Raw genomic sequence first — 18,248 nt, 5'->3', positions numbered from 1 at the left:
ATGCCATTAATATCAGTCCATTCATCAACTGCCAAAGCTATGCAAGGTGCAGTCTGAATAGCAGCATCAAGTTGTGACTGCACATCCTATGCTAATATTTCAGCTCTTCTTGTAGCTGTTGCAGCTGAAAGGGGTGTTTGTTTACTTTTTTCTCTCGGTTCTTATCTTTCCTTTCCAAGTGTTTCACAAGCAGCTTCCATGCACTCCTTAACTAGTTTCCTATCTGTAAAGGGCTTGTTATGTTTTCCTAAAATCCAATGTATTCTTAGTGAAGACTCAGATGCTCGTTGTTGGGCTGTGAGTGATTGAGAGAGAACCTGTGTAGATCACTCGTACTGGGCTTTGAGCTCATTAAGTTTCTTTAAAGTGTCTATGTTTAGTTTCGTAATGGCGTTTAATGTTTCCACACTTGACAACCACAACAGAATCTGAGCAAATAAATCATACAGGCCTTGTACAGCTCGATGCAGGAAGAATAAATGCGTATTTTTCCACCCATTCATCTCTTCTGACTTAACCTTGATGTGCCTGGATTCGGATCGGATTCCGCCAGATTAGATTGGCATCCCCTTGATTACATTATTCTGTTACATTATTTTATAGTTAGTAAAGCTACAGCCATATAAGGCAATTTATTTATTTATTTTAAGGGAAGTAAAGGAGAAAATAAAAATAATATAATAATAATAAGGTAAGAGAGGTGTGATTGAGATGGTTTGGACATGTGCAGAGGAGGGACATGGGGTATATCGGTAGGGGAATCCTGAGGATGGAGCCGCCAGGCACTAGGAAAAGAGGAAGGCTAAAGAGGAGGTTTATGGATGTGGTGAGAGAAGACATAAAGGTTTGAAAGAGGCAGATGTAGAGGACAGGGTAGTGTGGAGACGGATAATCTGCTGTGGCATCCCCTAATTGGAGCAGCGGAAGGAAGTCAGTCAGTCAGTCAGTCAGTCAGTCAGTAAATGGCCAATCAGGTAATTTAAAGATGGCTTATTTGTAGTATTATTATAGTATGAATAATCCTTTAAAACTTTATATATCCACTAACTTAAAACTTTCTTTTCGGCTTCTCCCGTTAGGGGTCGCCACAGCGGATCCTCCGCACGTTTGATTTTGGCACATGTTTTACGCTGGATGCCCTTCCTAACGCAACCCTCCCCAATTTATCCGGGCTTGGGACCGGCACTAAGAGTGGCTGGGGATGGTTCCCTGACCGGGAATCGAACCCGGGTCGCAGCGGTGGGAGCGCTGCATCTTAACCACTAGACCACCAGGGGACTATTTCTGCTTAAAAAAATATTTTACATTTATGCAAGCTTAACAAATCATTTACATAATATTGACATAAATTTCCAAGCATCTTTCATGTCTTTTATAGCTAAGAAATTGGCCATATTTTGATATATTGTAAGTGTAATGTAATATTTTGAGCTTTTTACCCCTAGTGTATTCAATTATGACTAAATGACAGGGATGGTGCTAAATTTCTTTTAAAAAGCTTATATTTTCAAAACATTAATTCACTAAATGGGAGGCATACTTTATATGAATCAGGATTCACATTCCATTAAATGCAACAATAGCTGTAGTCATGTATGATGCTTGTGGGTCAGATTAGCATGGGTATTTGGAGTTGTGAGATGTATTTACATCATCCAAAGTAGTGTATGTTCATAGTCACTGTGATTTACATTGCCCCGAATGTTTGTTTATATAGTTTTATTAGTTTTAGTATTAGTATTAGTTATATAGTATTATTAGTAAATAGACCCAGGTAAATTAGAGCCTACAGATATCTCTGGTGGAGATGAATTATAAACTTGCTTGATACAGCTAAGGCTAAGTAACTTTAGTTAGTAATTCATGCAATAATTTCGTAATTATATAAAATCATTATATAAAATTTTTTTCCCAAAATACAGATTAAAAATATTATATTTTCAGATTTAATGCCTTTTTACTATCTTTACTGTCAAAGAATTTGGTCTTTATTCCATCTGCATTTTGAAATATGCTTACATGTTTTTTAAAAAGTGCAAAGGCAAATAATGTAACATGTTGCTTGCTCTAAGACATTTTTCGGGTTTAAAAATATACTATAATTGTTTTTTTTTAGTTAACATTAGCATTATAAAGACAGGTCCTGTCCCTCTTTCACAGGACTTTATGGCTTGATGGTGACCTCCACCTCCCCATACACCTGCCTGAGAGCAGCACAGTCCAGGCTGGCCATCAGTTTGGTGGTTCCTGCCCTTCGAGGACTGAAGCGCTCCGTCCAAGTTATCGAGCTGCCTGGACCAATTATTCTATAAACCACACAGATATACATTTCTTAAATTGCTGGGGGGAAACTGGATGTTTGAGTGCATTCAGATTTTGGAAGTACATGAATATAAATATTATTTTGTTTATATACATACATTTAATAGAGAACCAAACTAGTACCATGCACCTAAAGCCATTTTGAATAATGTTCTGGCCTTCTGATATAATTGATTAAATGTAGATTTTGTTTACCTGTACAGTTTAGTATTGATTGACATGATGCCAGAGCCCTCCACACGCACATAGACATTTTCCAAACTGAATTTGAAGGGGTTGGTGAACTCCACTGTCACATACATCTCCTCAGACACTTTGGCAGAACCAGCAACCTAAAAGAGAGAGAGAGAAAGAGAGAGAGAGAGAGAGAGAGAGAGAGAGAGAGAGAGAGAGAGAGAGAGAGAGAGAGAGAATAAAAAGGAAAAATACTTATTATAATCATTGCAATTAATAGAAAAGTTTAAATTCTTCCCAGGGAGTTTAAAAGACTGAACTTATTTGCTTCAGCCTTTACAAAATCACAATCTTCAATAAAAACATTCTGCAAAACATGACATTTAGATCTTTATGTACACTTCTGTTAAGCTTACCCAAATGTCAGTTTATATGTAATGTAATAATCTGTTTAATTATAATTAATTAATATAATAAGTCTTTTTTTGTGTAAAATCAACAACTCAATTGTTTTTTTATTCATAATTATTTTGATCAAGAGAGTGCAACATACCTGCACAGTAAGTTTGGGATTGTGCACATTGACAACCCTCATGGCGGTTATGATTCGCCCTGTCTCCTGCACTTTCCCTGTAGCGATGAAGTGCAGATTCCCCTGTTCCACCAGTTTACTCTGATAGTCCTTACCACGCACCACAACGTTTTCGGTTTTATCTGAAATTAATTTGAGCCAGGATATGCATAAGAATGATTTATTGTATTTTATGAATATATAGATATTTAATCTTATAAAGTTGAAGTACATTTACAGCATTTGGCAGATGCCCTTATTCAGAGCAACTTACAACTGAGAAGTTGTGGGTTAAGGGCCTTGCTCAAGGGCCCAGCAGGGGCAGCTGTGATTTGAACTTATGGCCTTCCAATCCAAAGTCTTAATCACTGAGCTGCCTCTGTCCCAATTGATGTTTGTGAATTTTCGTTCTATTATTACAAATACTCATTTTGATGTTAAAAAAAAGTGTTAAAATGTATTTTACAAGGTATGTAACTTAGACAAAAGTAAGAAGAGAATCAAAGACAAGCTGACAAACACACACACACACACACACACACACACACACACACACACACACACACACACACACACACACACACACACACACACACAAACACAGACACACAAACACACAAACAAAAAAAAAAACACAAGCCCATACTCACTCTCCTGCGGCCCCAGTTTTACAACTGGAGTTTCGAAGATGACCTCAGCACTCGGCACTCCTGTATAGTAGACCACATTACCACTGATGTAGATGTCCAATACACGTTGCTGACTGCTGCGATTGGTAAATCGCAACTCCAGGGTAAAATCATCACCCCGCTGCACCTCCTGAGTAACAATCTCTACCTCCACATCTGCCTGAGACACAACAGCCTTCTCCCGCTGACAGCCAAATTCCTCTGCTTTTTCCAGAACCCTGCGTTCCTCTGCAGTGCCTACAGAGAAACAGAGAGCTCTGTATTATGGCGGTTATTGCCCTTTAAAAACAACTTGTATTTGTTTTTCTATAACTGCAGTGGACAAAAATTAATCATGATCATGCAAATTGTATAGATCACTAGTGTTTAGGCTCACCGACCTTCAGGGAACTTGTAATTGTTGATGATATCTCTCCTCCCTTTATCCAGTACTGCTTTGGTCAGCACCATGCGGCCCACATAGCTGGTGTTTACCTTCACTGGTTCGAGTGTGCCATCTTTGCTTCTAATGTAGTACACCAAGTCACTGTTCACCTTAATGGCATAATTAGTCACAAACCTCAGTTAAAGTAGAAATGTATACATTATTTACAACTGTACAAATATAAAAAAATATACATTTACCTCTACAACTACTACTGCTATAATAGCAATCATAATAATACTACAAATCAAATGCATGCGATTAGTTTACTTTGTAATCATGGTTCTTGGGGTGACTTTTGAGTAGTTCTTTCTTTCCACAGTTTTTTAACACTGCATATTTTCTAGCAGTCTATCATCAAATTATTTGTAATTATCACAATGCTTACTATTGATTTTCTGAAGTAGGTGTACTCAAACTGGATGGAACTGGGTGAGCTAACAGTGTGCAGGACATTCTCCTATATGAACCATGAGTAAAGAGGAGATGACACTAATATACACACCTCTGCAAACACAAATGGGGCATCAAAAGGATAGCAGACTTGACCATGTTTAATGGCTGCCACAGATGCAGGTCCACAACGGTACATACCTGAAAAACAGATACAATCTCTAAAATACATAAAGACTAATGAAGCAACTCGCACTCTGGAATTGATTTCTTTCTCATAAACTACAAACACTCTGCTGCTGGCTGCTGAGCTGTTGTGATATGGCACCTTCTACACTCTTTATTTGCCGATCTAAACTAAACATTGTTTGTGTTGCCTTTTGCTTCTTTATCTTAGATTTATTTGCATTTTTGATTAAGCTTCATGTTGGTGTAGAAACTTATTTAATCTGTCTCAGGAATATACTCATGTCAAATATTCTGTATACTATTAATACATGTAGCATTTACTCTTATCTCTGTATGATTCTAATCATATTGATTTAGAATCTCACTAACACCCAAAAGCAAATGTGTTTTCTATTAAATCCTCCTCAAAAATTCTTCCTTAATATAATCTTAGGGAGTTTTTACTTGACACAGTCACATCTGGCTTGCTAAATAGTTCTAGTAGATCTAAAAAGTATTGGTTGTCTGTAAAGTATTGGGGCAATGGCCACTATTAAAAGCAATTTGCAAATAAAACTGAACAAAATGTTTACATATATTTTTAATACTTGTAACTCTGTGCTTCTGCAGATGCATAAGTGTGCATGTGAATAAAAGTGTCAATGTGCATAAAATGTGACACCAAATCACAGTTGAAAATAGGTGAACTAATCAAAATTAGATGGCGATAACATCAAAATAAACAATACAGGAGCAAAATACCAGAATATCCAGGCCAAAATAAAAAACAGTTTAGATGGTAAAGCTGGAAAGACATTGCAAAGTATTAATTGTTTCTGAATGAAAAAGTTGGTTGAACACCAGTTGGTAGGTTAACTAGGAAGTATGACTGTTAGATGAATCTGTAAAAGGTTGTGTATTTAATTGCTGACATTTGTGGTGATGATTTTTTTGTGTGTGTGTTCATACCGTCACTGGTCTCCTGTGGTGTAGCATCCACAACCTGCCAGCCCCCAAAGCCTTCAGGTAGATCAGGTCTGGCCATGAAGCACTCATTCCAGCAATGATAATTCCTAAATTAAATATATACCATAGTGTAAATTATTCTACAGACATGCCTTTATAAGCTATTATGGCTTTAGTTCCAGTCATCTAAACAATAACAGGATGTATGATTTGTTTTTATATATAAATATGAATGTAATTGTTCGTAAATATGGGGCTGACCAGATGGAGTCCTTGGTGTGATTTCTGTCCACTTTGCCATTTTCATCCAATATAATGTCCATCTTCAGGTTTCCATTGTTGTCGTGAGCAGAGAAGAAGTTAGTAACCACTCTGCTAGGGATACCCAGGCAGCGTAAAACTGAAACAGAGTAGAGGAATCACAGATTTAACTTTAAGGAAAACTATTAAATTATATATTTTAAATTAACACAAAATTTGTTAGGAAGATTACAACTGGCCTATAGTTATACAGTATAGTTATATAGTAAAAAAAAAAAAAAAAAATAATAATAATAATAATAATAATAATAATTAAAAAACAAATATATATATATATATATATATATATATATATATATATATATATATATATACATATATATATATATATATATATATATATATATATATATATATATGTATATATATATATATATATATACATATATATATATATATATATATATATATATATATATATATGTATATATATATATATATATATATATATATAAATATATATACATATATATATATATATATATATATATATATATATATATATATATATATATTAATTACATTTATTTATTTATTTCTAGTAAGGGAATTGTATTAAAGTAAGTGAGGTGTTATTTCCATCAATAGTACTGGTATAGTATATTGTTAAATTGTAAATTTGTCAGATTTTATTCACACCTGGATTTAACAGCATACTTATTAGCAGTACAGACATATACAAATTTATGAAATGATAAAATATATAATTTAATTTACTACTAGTCCATATAGGCAGAGATTTGTTTCAGTTATTTATTTAAACTAGGTAGTATAAGGATAAGTAAGAAGCACTGCGTTAGCTGTGTGAGACCAACCAGGCCAGTAGAGGGCAGTAAAAGCACAAGTATTCTTACAAGTATTAAACACTGCAGCATAGACCCAGCACTGAGCATAACCAACTGATTGTCCTCGACTTCCAGCATAGTCCAGCAGGATCTCCACACTGCCTGTCCAGGAGGTGGGAGCCACACCATACATGTAATCACCACTCCAGTTTCCCAGCAGGACTCCATCATCATCACGTGAGTTCAGCTATAAGGACAAAACAAGATATAGATAGATAGGTTGACTGACAGACAGACAGACAGACAGACAGACAGACAGACAGACAGACAGACAGACAGTTAGACAGATAGATAGATAGATAGATAGATAGATAGATAGATAGATAGATAGATAGATAGATAGATAGATAGATAGATAGATAGATAGATAGATAGATAGATAGATGGATGGATGGATGGATAGATGGATAGATAGATAGATAGATAGATAGATAGATAGATAGATAGATAGATAGATAGATAGATAGATAGATAGATAGATAGATAGATAGATAGATAGATAGATAGATCTATTTTATAAACACTATTCATAATTAACATTTTTAAGAAGTTGTGGGGATAAATCATAAAGTTACTTAACATCAAGCCACATCACTACTATTCCAGTGGACCCTATTTTGCTAGGGTTGTCTCAGTATCTCACCATAGCTGAGCCCTTCCTGCTGATTTTGATAGGATCTCCACGGTTAGTGAGAGGCATTTCAGCTTTATCCAAGATAAACAGACACGCATCCAGAATGCCAAACTCAAACTAAAACAGAATGAGATCACAATATTAGCCCATAGGTTGTGTGTCACTCTGACAAGACAGTAAAATTATAAGTAAAATTTTTGCCAGTTGGTTAGTAATAAAAAATAAAAAAAATGTTTATACAATAAACAATCACAACCACATCATGTTTCTTTCTACTATGTCTAATTTAAATGTAATTGGATTCTGGAGGGTGTACTCTGCTTCCTTTCACTTTGGTTAATGCTAAATTGCCTTTTTAGTATTGCATCTTTTGTACCTGTCCATAGTTCCAGGGACGTTCAGACACATCATCGTACGCGCCATGATAAATGATGCCCAATTCATTCATCACACACTCCTCTCTCTCCTCTTCATCATCCAGGTATACAGTGTCACCTATCATGAGAATTAAAAATGCTTGACACTTCTATATAAGATATGCAAGCTATAATGTGACTCGTTGTAATCTGAGCTTTGCATGGTGATGAGAAAGTAAGATATAATTAATTGTTTTCCAGAATGTTAATGTTTTATTTCCTTTTAAACAAAAGCAATTTGCCAACAATTAAATTCATTAAAGAAAAAAATATCATTACTAAATGATGTACTGTACTATTTTATTTTTCATTTTATCTTTTTTTATTGAATGCAATGTTATAAAAAATCTTCAAACTACGTTTTCTGTTCAAATAAATTTGTTATTGCACTAATAAACAGTTCCCCCACCAGCTTATTAAAATTTTCTGTCTAGGTTTTAATAAAATGCCTCTTTTTGTGATGCAGGCAAAGCACAAAGTCCTTGATTCTGAAGGTTTTCTTGTGTTGTGGCATGAAAACATACAGCTTTGCTTTTAACAGTTCTACGGTGCTGAACCTGGAGAATTTTCTTCACAATTGCTAAATAAATGCATCCTGCCAGACAATTTAAATATATCAACAATTTAACACTTTTTAAAATCTACTAATGTAGTGCATTGTAGTAACACATTTAAACACTTTATATAAACCAGTGATTTGCCTTATATCTAGAACTTCTGAACCATGTGAGTTCAGCTTTGTATAACATATAAGCAGACCTTTTGACCAGGGGTTGAAGATTATATACGTGTCCAATGTTGGGTCCCTCCTAGTCCTCCGAATGCCATATGGAGTGACCACAGCAACATGCATCCTGTACTTTCCCACAATGCAGTCGGGCGTGGGGGTTATGCCCATGGTGACAACATTGTCTGAGCTCTCTACTATCTGGCCACGCCACACACTCTGCCGCTCCGCAGTCGGGAAGACAGGGATGTAGGTTCCTTTACTGTACTGTGCTCCAGCACCTAGTGAAGAGGAAATAATTTAGAAATTATTCTTGCAAACACTTTGGACCTGAACAATGGACAAAACAAACTGCAGAATCAGGGTTGATGATCAATGTTTTTATATATGTAAGATTTTTCTTATGTTCAAAAACGTTTTATTACATCTTTTGGTGAACTCCAGGGACTGTTGAGATTATTCTTTTGTAAGATTTAGAAGACAGATGGTACCACGGAAATAATGCATGCATAATAATAATAATAATAATGCATGAGTGTGAAACCGGAGTGTTTGGTGTGTCATTCAAAAACATTTGAATCATAATATTTAATATAAAACCATTTCTTCCTCATCTTTTAAATTTTTAAAAATTTGAATATAATCAGGCTGCTTTAAAAATTTAATTTACTTTAAAAAATTCATGAAATCATGATGAAATTGCAAATGCAAGTACAGTCCATACACAAATGCTCGATTTCTCCAGCATTATACGAATGATCTAATTAAAGTTAAGTAAATAACCTGTAAAAAGAGGAAACACTCCAGAGATGAGGAAGCAACAAGAAGATTGGAAAGGAACCACATGGCAATGTTTCCTGCTCACTCACTAACTCACATCAACATTTCGTTCTATGTTACTGCCAATATTTCTCAACACATCCTCAGTAAAATGCTGTAGAGGAAGTCAGATTTTCAATTATTCAAGCCAAGTACATCTTTGAGAAATAGTTTTGAACAGTACAGTGCAATATTTTTATTCCGTTTGAGAATGTCTTAGTTATGTGCATATGTGAATGTTATTGTATTTTTTTGTACAATAAATTGTAAATGTAAATTTATGAATAAGCTTTATAAGCATGTCTGAAAAAGGAGGGCATTTTGGTTGTAGAATGGCCAAACCAGGGTATTGACCTTAAATCAACTGAATGTTCTGACCTAAAGACACTGTTAAAACAAGCTAATCCAACTAATTTGGTAATTAGGAATGACCCAAAATACTCTCCTCAGCATTATGCCAGTCTTATAAGCAGTTGCAGAAACATTTGGTGGCAATTGTTGCTGCTAAAAGAGGATCTAGATCTTACTAAATTCAGTGGTTCACCTTTTTTTTTTTTTTAGCTAGTACTGTGAATAATTACACAATGTGCTCAATCAAGACTGATTGAAAATTAATGTTTTTGTTTGTTTGTTTGTAGAAACTGCATTTGTCTAAAATTTTGACATAAATGAAGCTCAAAACACTTATTATGAATAGCTATGGATTCAAACTCCGCCGGGTTCACAAACTGTTTTACATACCAATAGCAAATTCAACAGCAAACTTGTCCTGTCCAGGATTGAAAGGACGGTTGAAGGTGATTTTGATAAGGAACTCCTGGGCCCGACGTACGATCAGGTTGTCATTTGAGTAGAGGTGTGTGTGATGCCTCTGCTTGTTCTCCTCATATGGCTGTTTGAGCATATTGACATCCCAGACATCCAGATACTCTGTGCAAATGTGCAAAAAGAGAGATTATGAAAATCTATTACTAGACGAAGTAACTTAGAATTAGATCATTGTGTTGTTATATGAGGTAGGTTATTATACATCTTGATCCTGGATTGAATTAAACATTTACAGACATCCTTTAGGCAAAGGTTTGCAGAAGCATTTTACTGCAATCACCAGGAAATAATTCAGTATCTCAAAAATAATACTTAATACAGTAATACTCGCACTGCCCAACGCTGCCGCAGATCCTCCATCACTGCTCGACTGGTACCAGAATGAGAGGTAAACAGTGTTGTGCTAGTTACTAAAAAATAGTAACGAGTTACAGTTACTCGTTACTTCATTCAAAAAGTAGCTAAGTTACTTTGTTGATTACTTACACCAAAAAGAAATGCGTTACTGTTAAAAGTAACTTTTTAGTTACTTTTTTAAAGAACCTTCTTTAATGTTCCTATTAATGCCCTTTTATGTGTTATGGTCTATACAAACACAAAACTGACTTAAACACAAAGTAATTTTTAAACACTATTTTATTTAAGTCAGACCAGCACAAACTGAATATATCACAAGGATTTCTGAAATAAATAACAAAACAAGCTGAATAATATATTCACAATCAAAAACTAAAGTGGCTTCTGCTGTTGTGTTGAGCTCTTAAAAATTTTCATTTCACAGCTGAAGTATGAAAACTATCAACAATGTAGAACAGAACACCGGGTTAGCTTCTAGCTTCTAGCTTCTAGCATGGAATTCCTGGAGGAGCTTCAACAGATTGCAGTTGCTGTTTATCGCAGTAGATACAAGCTTCGAACCAGAAAGACACAGTTTACATTTGACTTAAAAGTTTGAGAAACTCGTCTTGCTCTCGCCTTGACTCGCCATTACTGCCGCACAGACCTGAATACACGGAGACATGCCCACAGTGCGTGTTTACAGTGGTTTATCCACAAATCCTACAATGCGTCGCTGCTGTAAGCAACTTAGACTGTAGTCTACACTTTAGCCAAAATTAATTCATTTAAAAAAGTAACGGGTAATGCACCATATGGTAATGGTAACGGAGTTACTTTATTTTTAAAAGTAACGCGTTACAGTATTAGTTACTGCCCAACACTGGAGGTAAGTATACTTCAAGGTTCTGGCACCAAGTTGATTAAATGAACTTCCTATAGATGTCCAAACAGCGGATTCCCTGGCTATCTTTAAGAGACGGCTGAAGACCTACCTCTTCCTGAAATACTTAAATTAGCACTTTCCAAGTTTGCTTTGTAAAAATCAACAGTTGTAGTCTGATTTATCTTATGTTTGTAATCTAGTTTACCAGTGTAGATTTATTCATTGCTAGAGACTTAAAGCACTTTTGTACGTCACTCTGGAAAAGGGCGTCTGCTAAATACTGCAAATGTAAATGTATGTGAATGTAGTATTTAGCAGAAAAGTTAAACTTTTGTAAAACTCTAACCATAAAACACATAGCTACCATAAAACACACTGTGAAAATGTTTTTCTAATAAGATTGGGATAGCTTTCTCTGCAGCAGCTATCTCTACCACAAGAACTAAAGCCTCTTCAATCAGAAGGAAGCAGTAAATGAGTGGTTTGTCTGGAGGAAACATTTAAACAACTCTGCATTTTCTGCTGGACACACTGGTCAACCAATTAAAAGGATATAGTCTTCATGTAAATTTTTCATTGACAATTTTCATTGTGATAATTTACAGTTTAATCATTAATCCCACACATTAATCCGATTTGCCAGCATTAAATATAGTATAAAAGATGTAGTGCTTATATTTATTGGCCAAATAAATGGCAAATATAAGTCTGTTAATCAAGACTCTTAACCTTTACCCAATCTATAGATAATAATTTAAAGTTAAAAAAGCAGTTTTTATTTTTATGGGGTGGGGAATGGCTCACCAGTAAGCGGTGGAGGACCTCTAGGCATGAGCATGAAAGGCTCAAACTCTGCGATCTCTTCATATTCCCCGTTGGAGTTGGAGATTTTGCCCACTCTGCGTCCCTGGTGAGATGCCTGTTTGGGGCGTACAGCAGGTGTGATGGGCACCTCCGTATTCTCAGGAGTCTCCTGATCAGTCATGGCTGGTAAAAAAAAAAGTGCTGAAAATCACTCACACATCTACAAACAGGACATAAAATAGCAATAAAATTTCAAAATAACAAGCGAAGTACTAATTTTGTAATGATGATATTGTACTCCTAGAGGTTTCAAGCTTCATTGTTTCCTTGTGCCTTTCTTCCATTCCATCAAGCATAAAAGTGTTACGCTGTGCTTTTTTAACACTTCAAGTAAAAAGAAAATCATCTTATATGGAGATCTTTCTAAAACACTATTCTTTATTTATTTATCCCAGTGTTGCATTTTATCAAGGAAGCTGCACATAGCTGTGGCTAGCACAAGTGTCACTGGTGACAAACAAGCTCCTTATCACATCTGTGTCTTAATCAACTCAAGCCATAAGTTACTCTGCAGAGTCAGCAAGCATGCTTGTGCAATGCTAATTTTTTTTTATCTCTAAGTGTCAAATGAGGAACAACTGGGCTAAGTGATTTTACAGCAGCAAAAGTAACTTATAAGGAAGTTATACAAGTTATAAGAAATCTAAATGTATTCACTTTATAAAGAAAGATATATTATGCAGCCAGGCTCATGCAAAACATTTATGCCAGGTTGAATTTATTTTAAAATCCATTGGGACTGATATTTCCCACCTGAAAGTGGCTTGAATAAGGGTGTATGGCAAATGTTGTAAATGCAAATAAAAGGAAAACATGTATAATTTTCCTGCCAGGTTAATTGCATAATACTACATCACAGATCAACACATCATCTATTTTTATTCAGAATATGAATGGCACAAACTACTCAAGCAGAACACAGATGTGCTTAATTAAACATCTTTTTCATAAAGGGTCCGTGTGTGCACACAAGTGGAACTGTTGGCACTGTGAAAACAGTGAGTCATCCAAGACACAGTAAATGCTCTGTTTTCACTCGGAGCATTCACAAATTGTTGATGATGGCACTTTTTCCACAGTTATGTTTGGCATTTGGTGCAGGATGGAGAAAATATCACCCAGCACTAAAATGTTTTCATGGCAGTGTATGTAGTGGTTGTCAACACACATACTACAGCTAACATGCTACACACACACACACACACACACACACACACACACACACACACACACACACACACACACACACACACACACACACACACACACACAAAGAGAATTTGTTTTGAGTATATATGAGGTTTGGAGAAAGAATATTATACTGAGCTGAAATATTTTTTTGTCAATTATTGTATACATGTAAAAAAACATTATAATATTATGTTTTTTTGGTGTTCAGTCTGACAATATCATTATATTATTGTTATGTGTTTTACAGTAGGTTTAGGTTTAGGTCAACTTTATTATTCAGTAAAGCAAGCTAAAGCATTTTAATGTAATTGTTTGATTCGGTGGACTCTTCATTTTGCTTTGCATCTTCAATTTTATATTGATGCTATGAACTAAAGTAATCTGATTAAGGGATGCCTCCAGTTTACAGCATGAGTCACACTTTTTGTGTATAATATCTATTGCCATTTCTACACAAATTGCATATATTATATGAAAGACAATGCCCAACTCCTATAGTGATCATTTAGGGTCTGATCATGTCATTTACTACATAGCCATAGGTAAAAGAACACCTGATTATTATACATATATGTGGCCCAATATTATTCTCAAACAAACTCTAAATTAAATCCAATGGTAGGAAGCGTCCCACATACTTTTGGCCATAGAGATTAAAGTACCACTATATATAGTTCCTTATATGTATATAGATATATCAAATATGTATTGTAATAACGTTGAGCGAGGGCATTTAATTCTAAGCTGAAAAGTTTGTTGGATTGAAATAAAATGTATTTTTGATCATGTCCATTTTTAGGTTTCTCTGGGCACAGTGGTCTGAACTGAATGAAAGGGTCTAACTGATTTCACTGTCACAAGTTAAGTACTCTGTGGCCACCAAATAGATGTTAAACAATTGTGATCTTAACATATTAATTAAATAATAGTGAAACATTAGTAAACAGTAATCACATTGTGAAAAATGCAAATAAGCTTCAGAGGCTGATGGAATTCTGAATATTTAATAATCTTGAATACTTTAAAGGTAATTAGGTCTGAATTAAACAGAGTAAAGTGTAATACCTGTAAAGGATTCACTTTCCTCCAAAAGCAATTTTAATTAGATCATACATATTTATGTTCTGACTCCTTTGCAAAAATGGAAATGTTTTCATAACCAAAATGTAACTTAATGCCACGTAATTCAATCCTACAACATAAAGACTGTACTAATAAAAAAAAATAAAAAAAAAACACCAAGACCTAGTTATTTATAATACTGGTCTCATAAGCTGTGCATGTCCAAAACATATATCAAGAAAAATCATTTAAAAGCTTTAAATAATTCAGTTGAAATTGAATAAGTTGGAAAACTGCTGGTGGTTCACTTACTTGATTGGTTTGTAGGTAGAGATGCTGGATGACTCTTTGCCACACACGTACAAAGACTTCAGGCTCCTGAGGCTGGCAGGACAACTTCTCCCTTCTTCCATTTATATGCATAGAAGGAGTAGCCCACTGTGTTTGTGTTTGTGTGTGTGTGTGTGTGTGTGTGTGTGTGTGTGTGTGTGTGTGTGTGTGTGTGTGTGTGTGTGTGTGTGTGTGAGAGAGAGCCCAAAAAGTCTCTGAGTATTGCAAGAATGTGTGAGCTTTTATTTGTTCCTTATAAACTATTCAGCACACTAATACATACACGCAAGTATCATGCTTGTGATTCGGTAAATATGTAGTAGGGGTGTATGTGCATAAACGAGTGCTTGGATTTCAGGATTTCAGTGTGTTGTGTGTCTTTTGATTGACACTTTAGAAAGAGCTAAGTGAGAAATGTCCATCTTTTTTTGTCTTAACAGGCAAGAAAACAAAAGTTTATTCATGATAATACTGTACTTAAAAAGAGTTCTATTCAATAATATAATGAAATGTAATAATATATTAAACACAATTTGTAAATGTATTATAAGATTTAAAACATCATTTGAAATCATGGGAAAGCATAGTTTATACCTGCATGGGAAAATCTAATTTATGCCTTCCTTTAGGCAGCCAACTGGAAACACTTCTCTTTACCAGTTTTTACACAGAGAAACAGAACGCTCTTGTTCGAAACAGCTCTGATACTTAGGAAACACTGAGTCAGAAGTATGACCTCAGTAACACACAAAGTTAATCCAAAACAGATCATACAACTTTCATGCAGCAACAGCTTTAAATCATAACCCTTTGAAGTTTTATTTATCCAGAGCAGATGGATGTACACTTCAGTTTGGCATGAAATGTTTCAAAAAACATGTGCAAAAATAATAAAAACTAAACTTATAATAACTACAATCACAGTGTAAACAAGTGAATATCAATGACCTTTAAGGGGTTTTATAAGAATCTAACTTTATGTAACAAATTATAACTATAATAATATTCTTTGTGATGCTGCATAAAATAGAAATAAAGATTCTGTGCAATGTGCATATTATATGCATATTTTTTTTCACAACAGAATCATAGAAACCATATTTAATGTTTAAGCTGAGGAAATGTACAATTTTAAGAAAAAAAAAGGTAATTTTGAATTTGATGGCTGTTTGACAAAAAAAATGTTTACCACTGTGTAGCATTCATTCTTCTTTGAACTTTAACTTTGGAAACTAAAGAAACCACGTGCTGAAGTTATTAGAGCAATTTCGGAGGAATGTTCCTATTTGTCTGATACAAAATTATATTTGCTTAAAAGAAATAGTCCTGGGTCTTTTTTAATCATATTTTTCATTTTACAATGCACCAAATGTTTTTAATTAGAGAAAGGTCTGGACAGCAGGCAAGGCTAGTTCAGGACCTGGATTCTTCTACTATAAGACCATATTATTGTAAATGATGCAGTTTAGCATTGTTTTGCTCTAAATATGCAAGGCCTTACCTGAAAAAAATAAGCCATTAACTGGATTAAAGCATATGTATATACATTTCAGCATTAATGGTGTCTTTGCAGAGGTGAAACCTGCCAACTCTATAGGCACTAATGTTCCCAATACCATCAGAGATGCAGGCTTTTCAACTGAGTGCTGATAACAAGCCGGATGGTCCTTCAGAATCCAGTTTTCCAAAAAAGAATAAAAAATTTAAATTTGGCTGACCACAAAACAGTTTTTCACTTTGCTTATATGTATTTTAAATGAGCTTTAGCCCAGACAGGATGATGGCATTTCTGCATCATGTTTCCATGCGGTTTCTTCTTTGAATGATAGAGCTTTAAACTGCATTTGTGGATGGCACAATGATCTGTGTTCACAGACAATGATTTCTGGATGTGTTTTTCAGACCATGTGGTGTTTTTTTTATTTTTTTTATATAGAATAATGTCTGGCTTTAATGCAGTGTCACCCGAAGGCTGAATACCATGAGCATTTAATATTAATTTTTGTCTTTGTCCCTTTGTGATTGTTGTTTTATGTGTGATTGTTGTTTTATGTTGTGATTGTTGTTTTATGTTGTTTTATGTAGCATCAGGGTTCTGGAGGAACATTGTTTCATTTCACTGTGTACTGCGTCAGCTATATATGGTTGAAATGACAATAAAAGCTTTTTGACTTGACTCTTGATTTGACTTGTGCACAGAAAGTCTTTTGATGATATTATGTACTGGAGATGATAAAATATTCAAAAGAAGTTGTCAATTTATGTTGAGAAACATTATTCTGAAATCTTTCCACAATTTGTAGATGTAGTTTAATGCAGATTGGTAAACCTGGATATAAATCTTTGTAAAAAGCCTAGTGGTTAGGAGGCACGCTCTCACCGCTGCAGCCCGGGTTCGATCCCCGGTCAGGGAACCAACCCCAGCCACTTTAATTGCCGGTCCCAAGCCCGGATAAATGGGGAGGGTTGTGTTAGGAAGGGCATCCAGCGTAAAAACATGTGCCAAATCAAAGATGCAGAGCATCCGCTCTGGCAACCCCTAACGGGAGAAGCCGAAAGAAAGTTTATGATGTAGTCACCTGGAATGGTTTTCAGTTCACAGGTGTGCCTTGTCAAGTGTTAATTTGTGACATGTCTTGCCTTCTTAATGTGCTTTAGATCCTCAGCTGTCTTATGCAGAGGAAAGTTGATTACAGAGGCAATAGTCCTAGTGCTACTACAATTACTCTACAAGTCTATATTATAGCAAGAAACAGTCAGTTAAGTAGAGAAGAAAAGAAAGGACAGTCCATCATTACTTTAGGAAATCAGTCAATTTGAAAAATCTCAAGAACTTTAAATGTATCCCCAAATGCAGTCAAAATGCTATTATGAAACAGGCTCTAATGAGGACCATCTGTGGAATGGAAGACCAAGCGCTACCTATGCTGCAGCAATATATGAGAGGTATTTGTTCAAGAAGAAAAGTGATAGAGTGCTGCATCAGATGATGTGGCCTTTACAATCACCCAATTTAAATCGCATTGAGATGGTTTGGGATGAGGTGGACAAGAGAGTGAAGAAAAAGCAGTCAACAAGCACTCAACAAGTCTGAGAACACCTCAAGATTGTTGGAAAACTTTAATTGTGGAATGAAAAAACAGCTATTAAAATCCACACAAATGAGCTTGTGCAGTTTGTTACAGATGTGGTTTGCAAACTCTGGCGATTAAATGTATTAACTGACATATTCATTTACATGTGCATCTTCTTCTTCTTCTTCTTCTTCTACTTCTTTCAGCT

The 18,248-nt window shown here is 35.0% G+C and overlaps 1 protein-coding gene across 1 annotated transcript; it reads right to left on the bottom strand.

Annotated features, from left to right (window-relative positions):
• Window positions 1-1,704: 1,704 nt before the first annotated feature.
• Window positions 1,705-15,089, bottom strand: f13a1b (coagulation factor XIII, A1 polypeptide b). The gene is made up of 15 exons (XM_083542715.1): window positions 14,949-15,089; window positions 12,324-12,506; window positions 10,211-10,399; window positions 8,683-8,931; window positions 7,884-8,002; window positions 7,517-7,624; window positions 6,883-7,060; window positions 5,969-6,107; window positions 5,711-5,814; window positions 4,686-4,774; window positions 4,137-4,290; window positions 3,718-3,993; window positions 3,050-3,210; window positions 2,518-2,654; window positions 1,705-2,306 (listed from the first exon to the last, which is right to left on the bottom strand). Exons 2-15 carry the CDS (start codon window positions 12,502-12,504, stop codon window positions 2,165-2,167), a joined length of 2,226 nt encoding a protein of 741 aa, XP_083398841.1. The 5' UTR covers window positions 12,505-12,506; window positions 14,949-15,089; the 3' UTR covers window positions 1,705-2,164.
• Between the last annotated feature and the right edge of the window lie 3,159 nt (window positions 15,090-18,248).

The sequence above is a fragment of the Silurus aristotelis genome (assembly GCF_946808225.1).
Source record: "Silurus aristotelis genome assembly, chromosome: 5".
NCBI classification, from domain to species: domain Eukaryota; kingdom Metazoa; phylum Chordata; class Actinopteri; order Siluriformes; family Siluridae; genus Silurus; species Silurus aristotelis.
This window is presented reverse-complemented; position numbering and strand designations above follow the sequence as displayed.

What these genes read in the sequence shown, in the direction of transcription:
- f13a1b (XM_083542715.1), bottom strand. Translation starts at nt 12,504, where the DNA reads ATGACTGATCAGGAGACTCCTGAGAATACGGAGGTGCCCATCACACCT. An exon ending in CTTCAACCCCTGGTCAAAAG is followed by an intron (nt 8,003 to 8,682) that starts GTCTGCTTATAT and finishes TTCTCATGATAG; the next exon opens with GTGACACTGTATACCTGGAT. An exon ending in AAAACTGGGGCCGCAGGAGA is followed by an intron (nt 3,211 to 3,717) that starts GTGAGTATGGGC and finishes AATTAATTTCAG; the next exon opens with ATAAAACCGAAAACGTTGTG.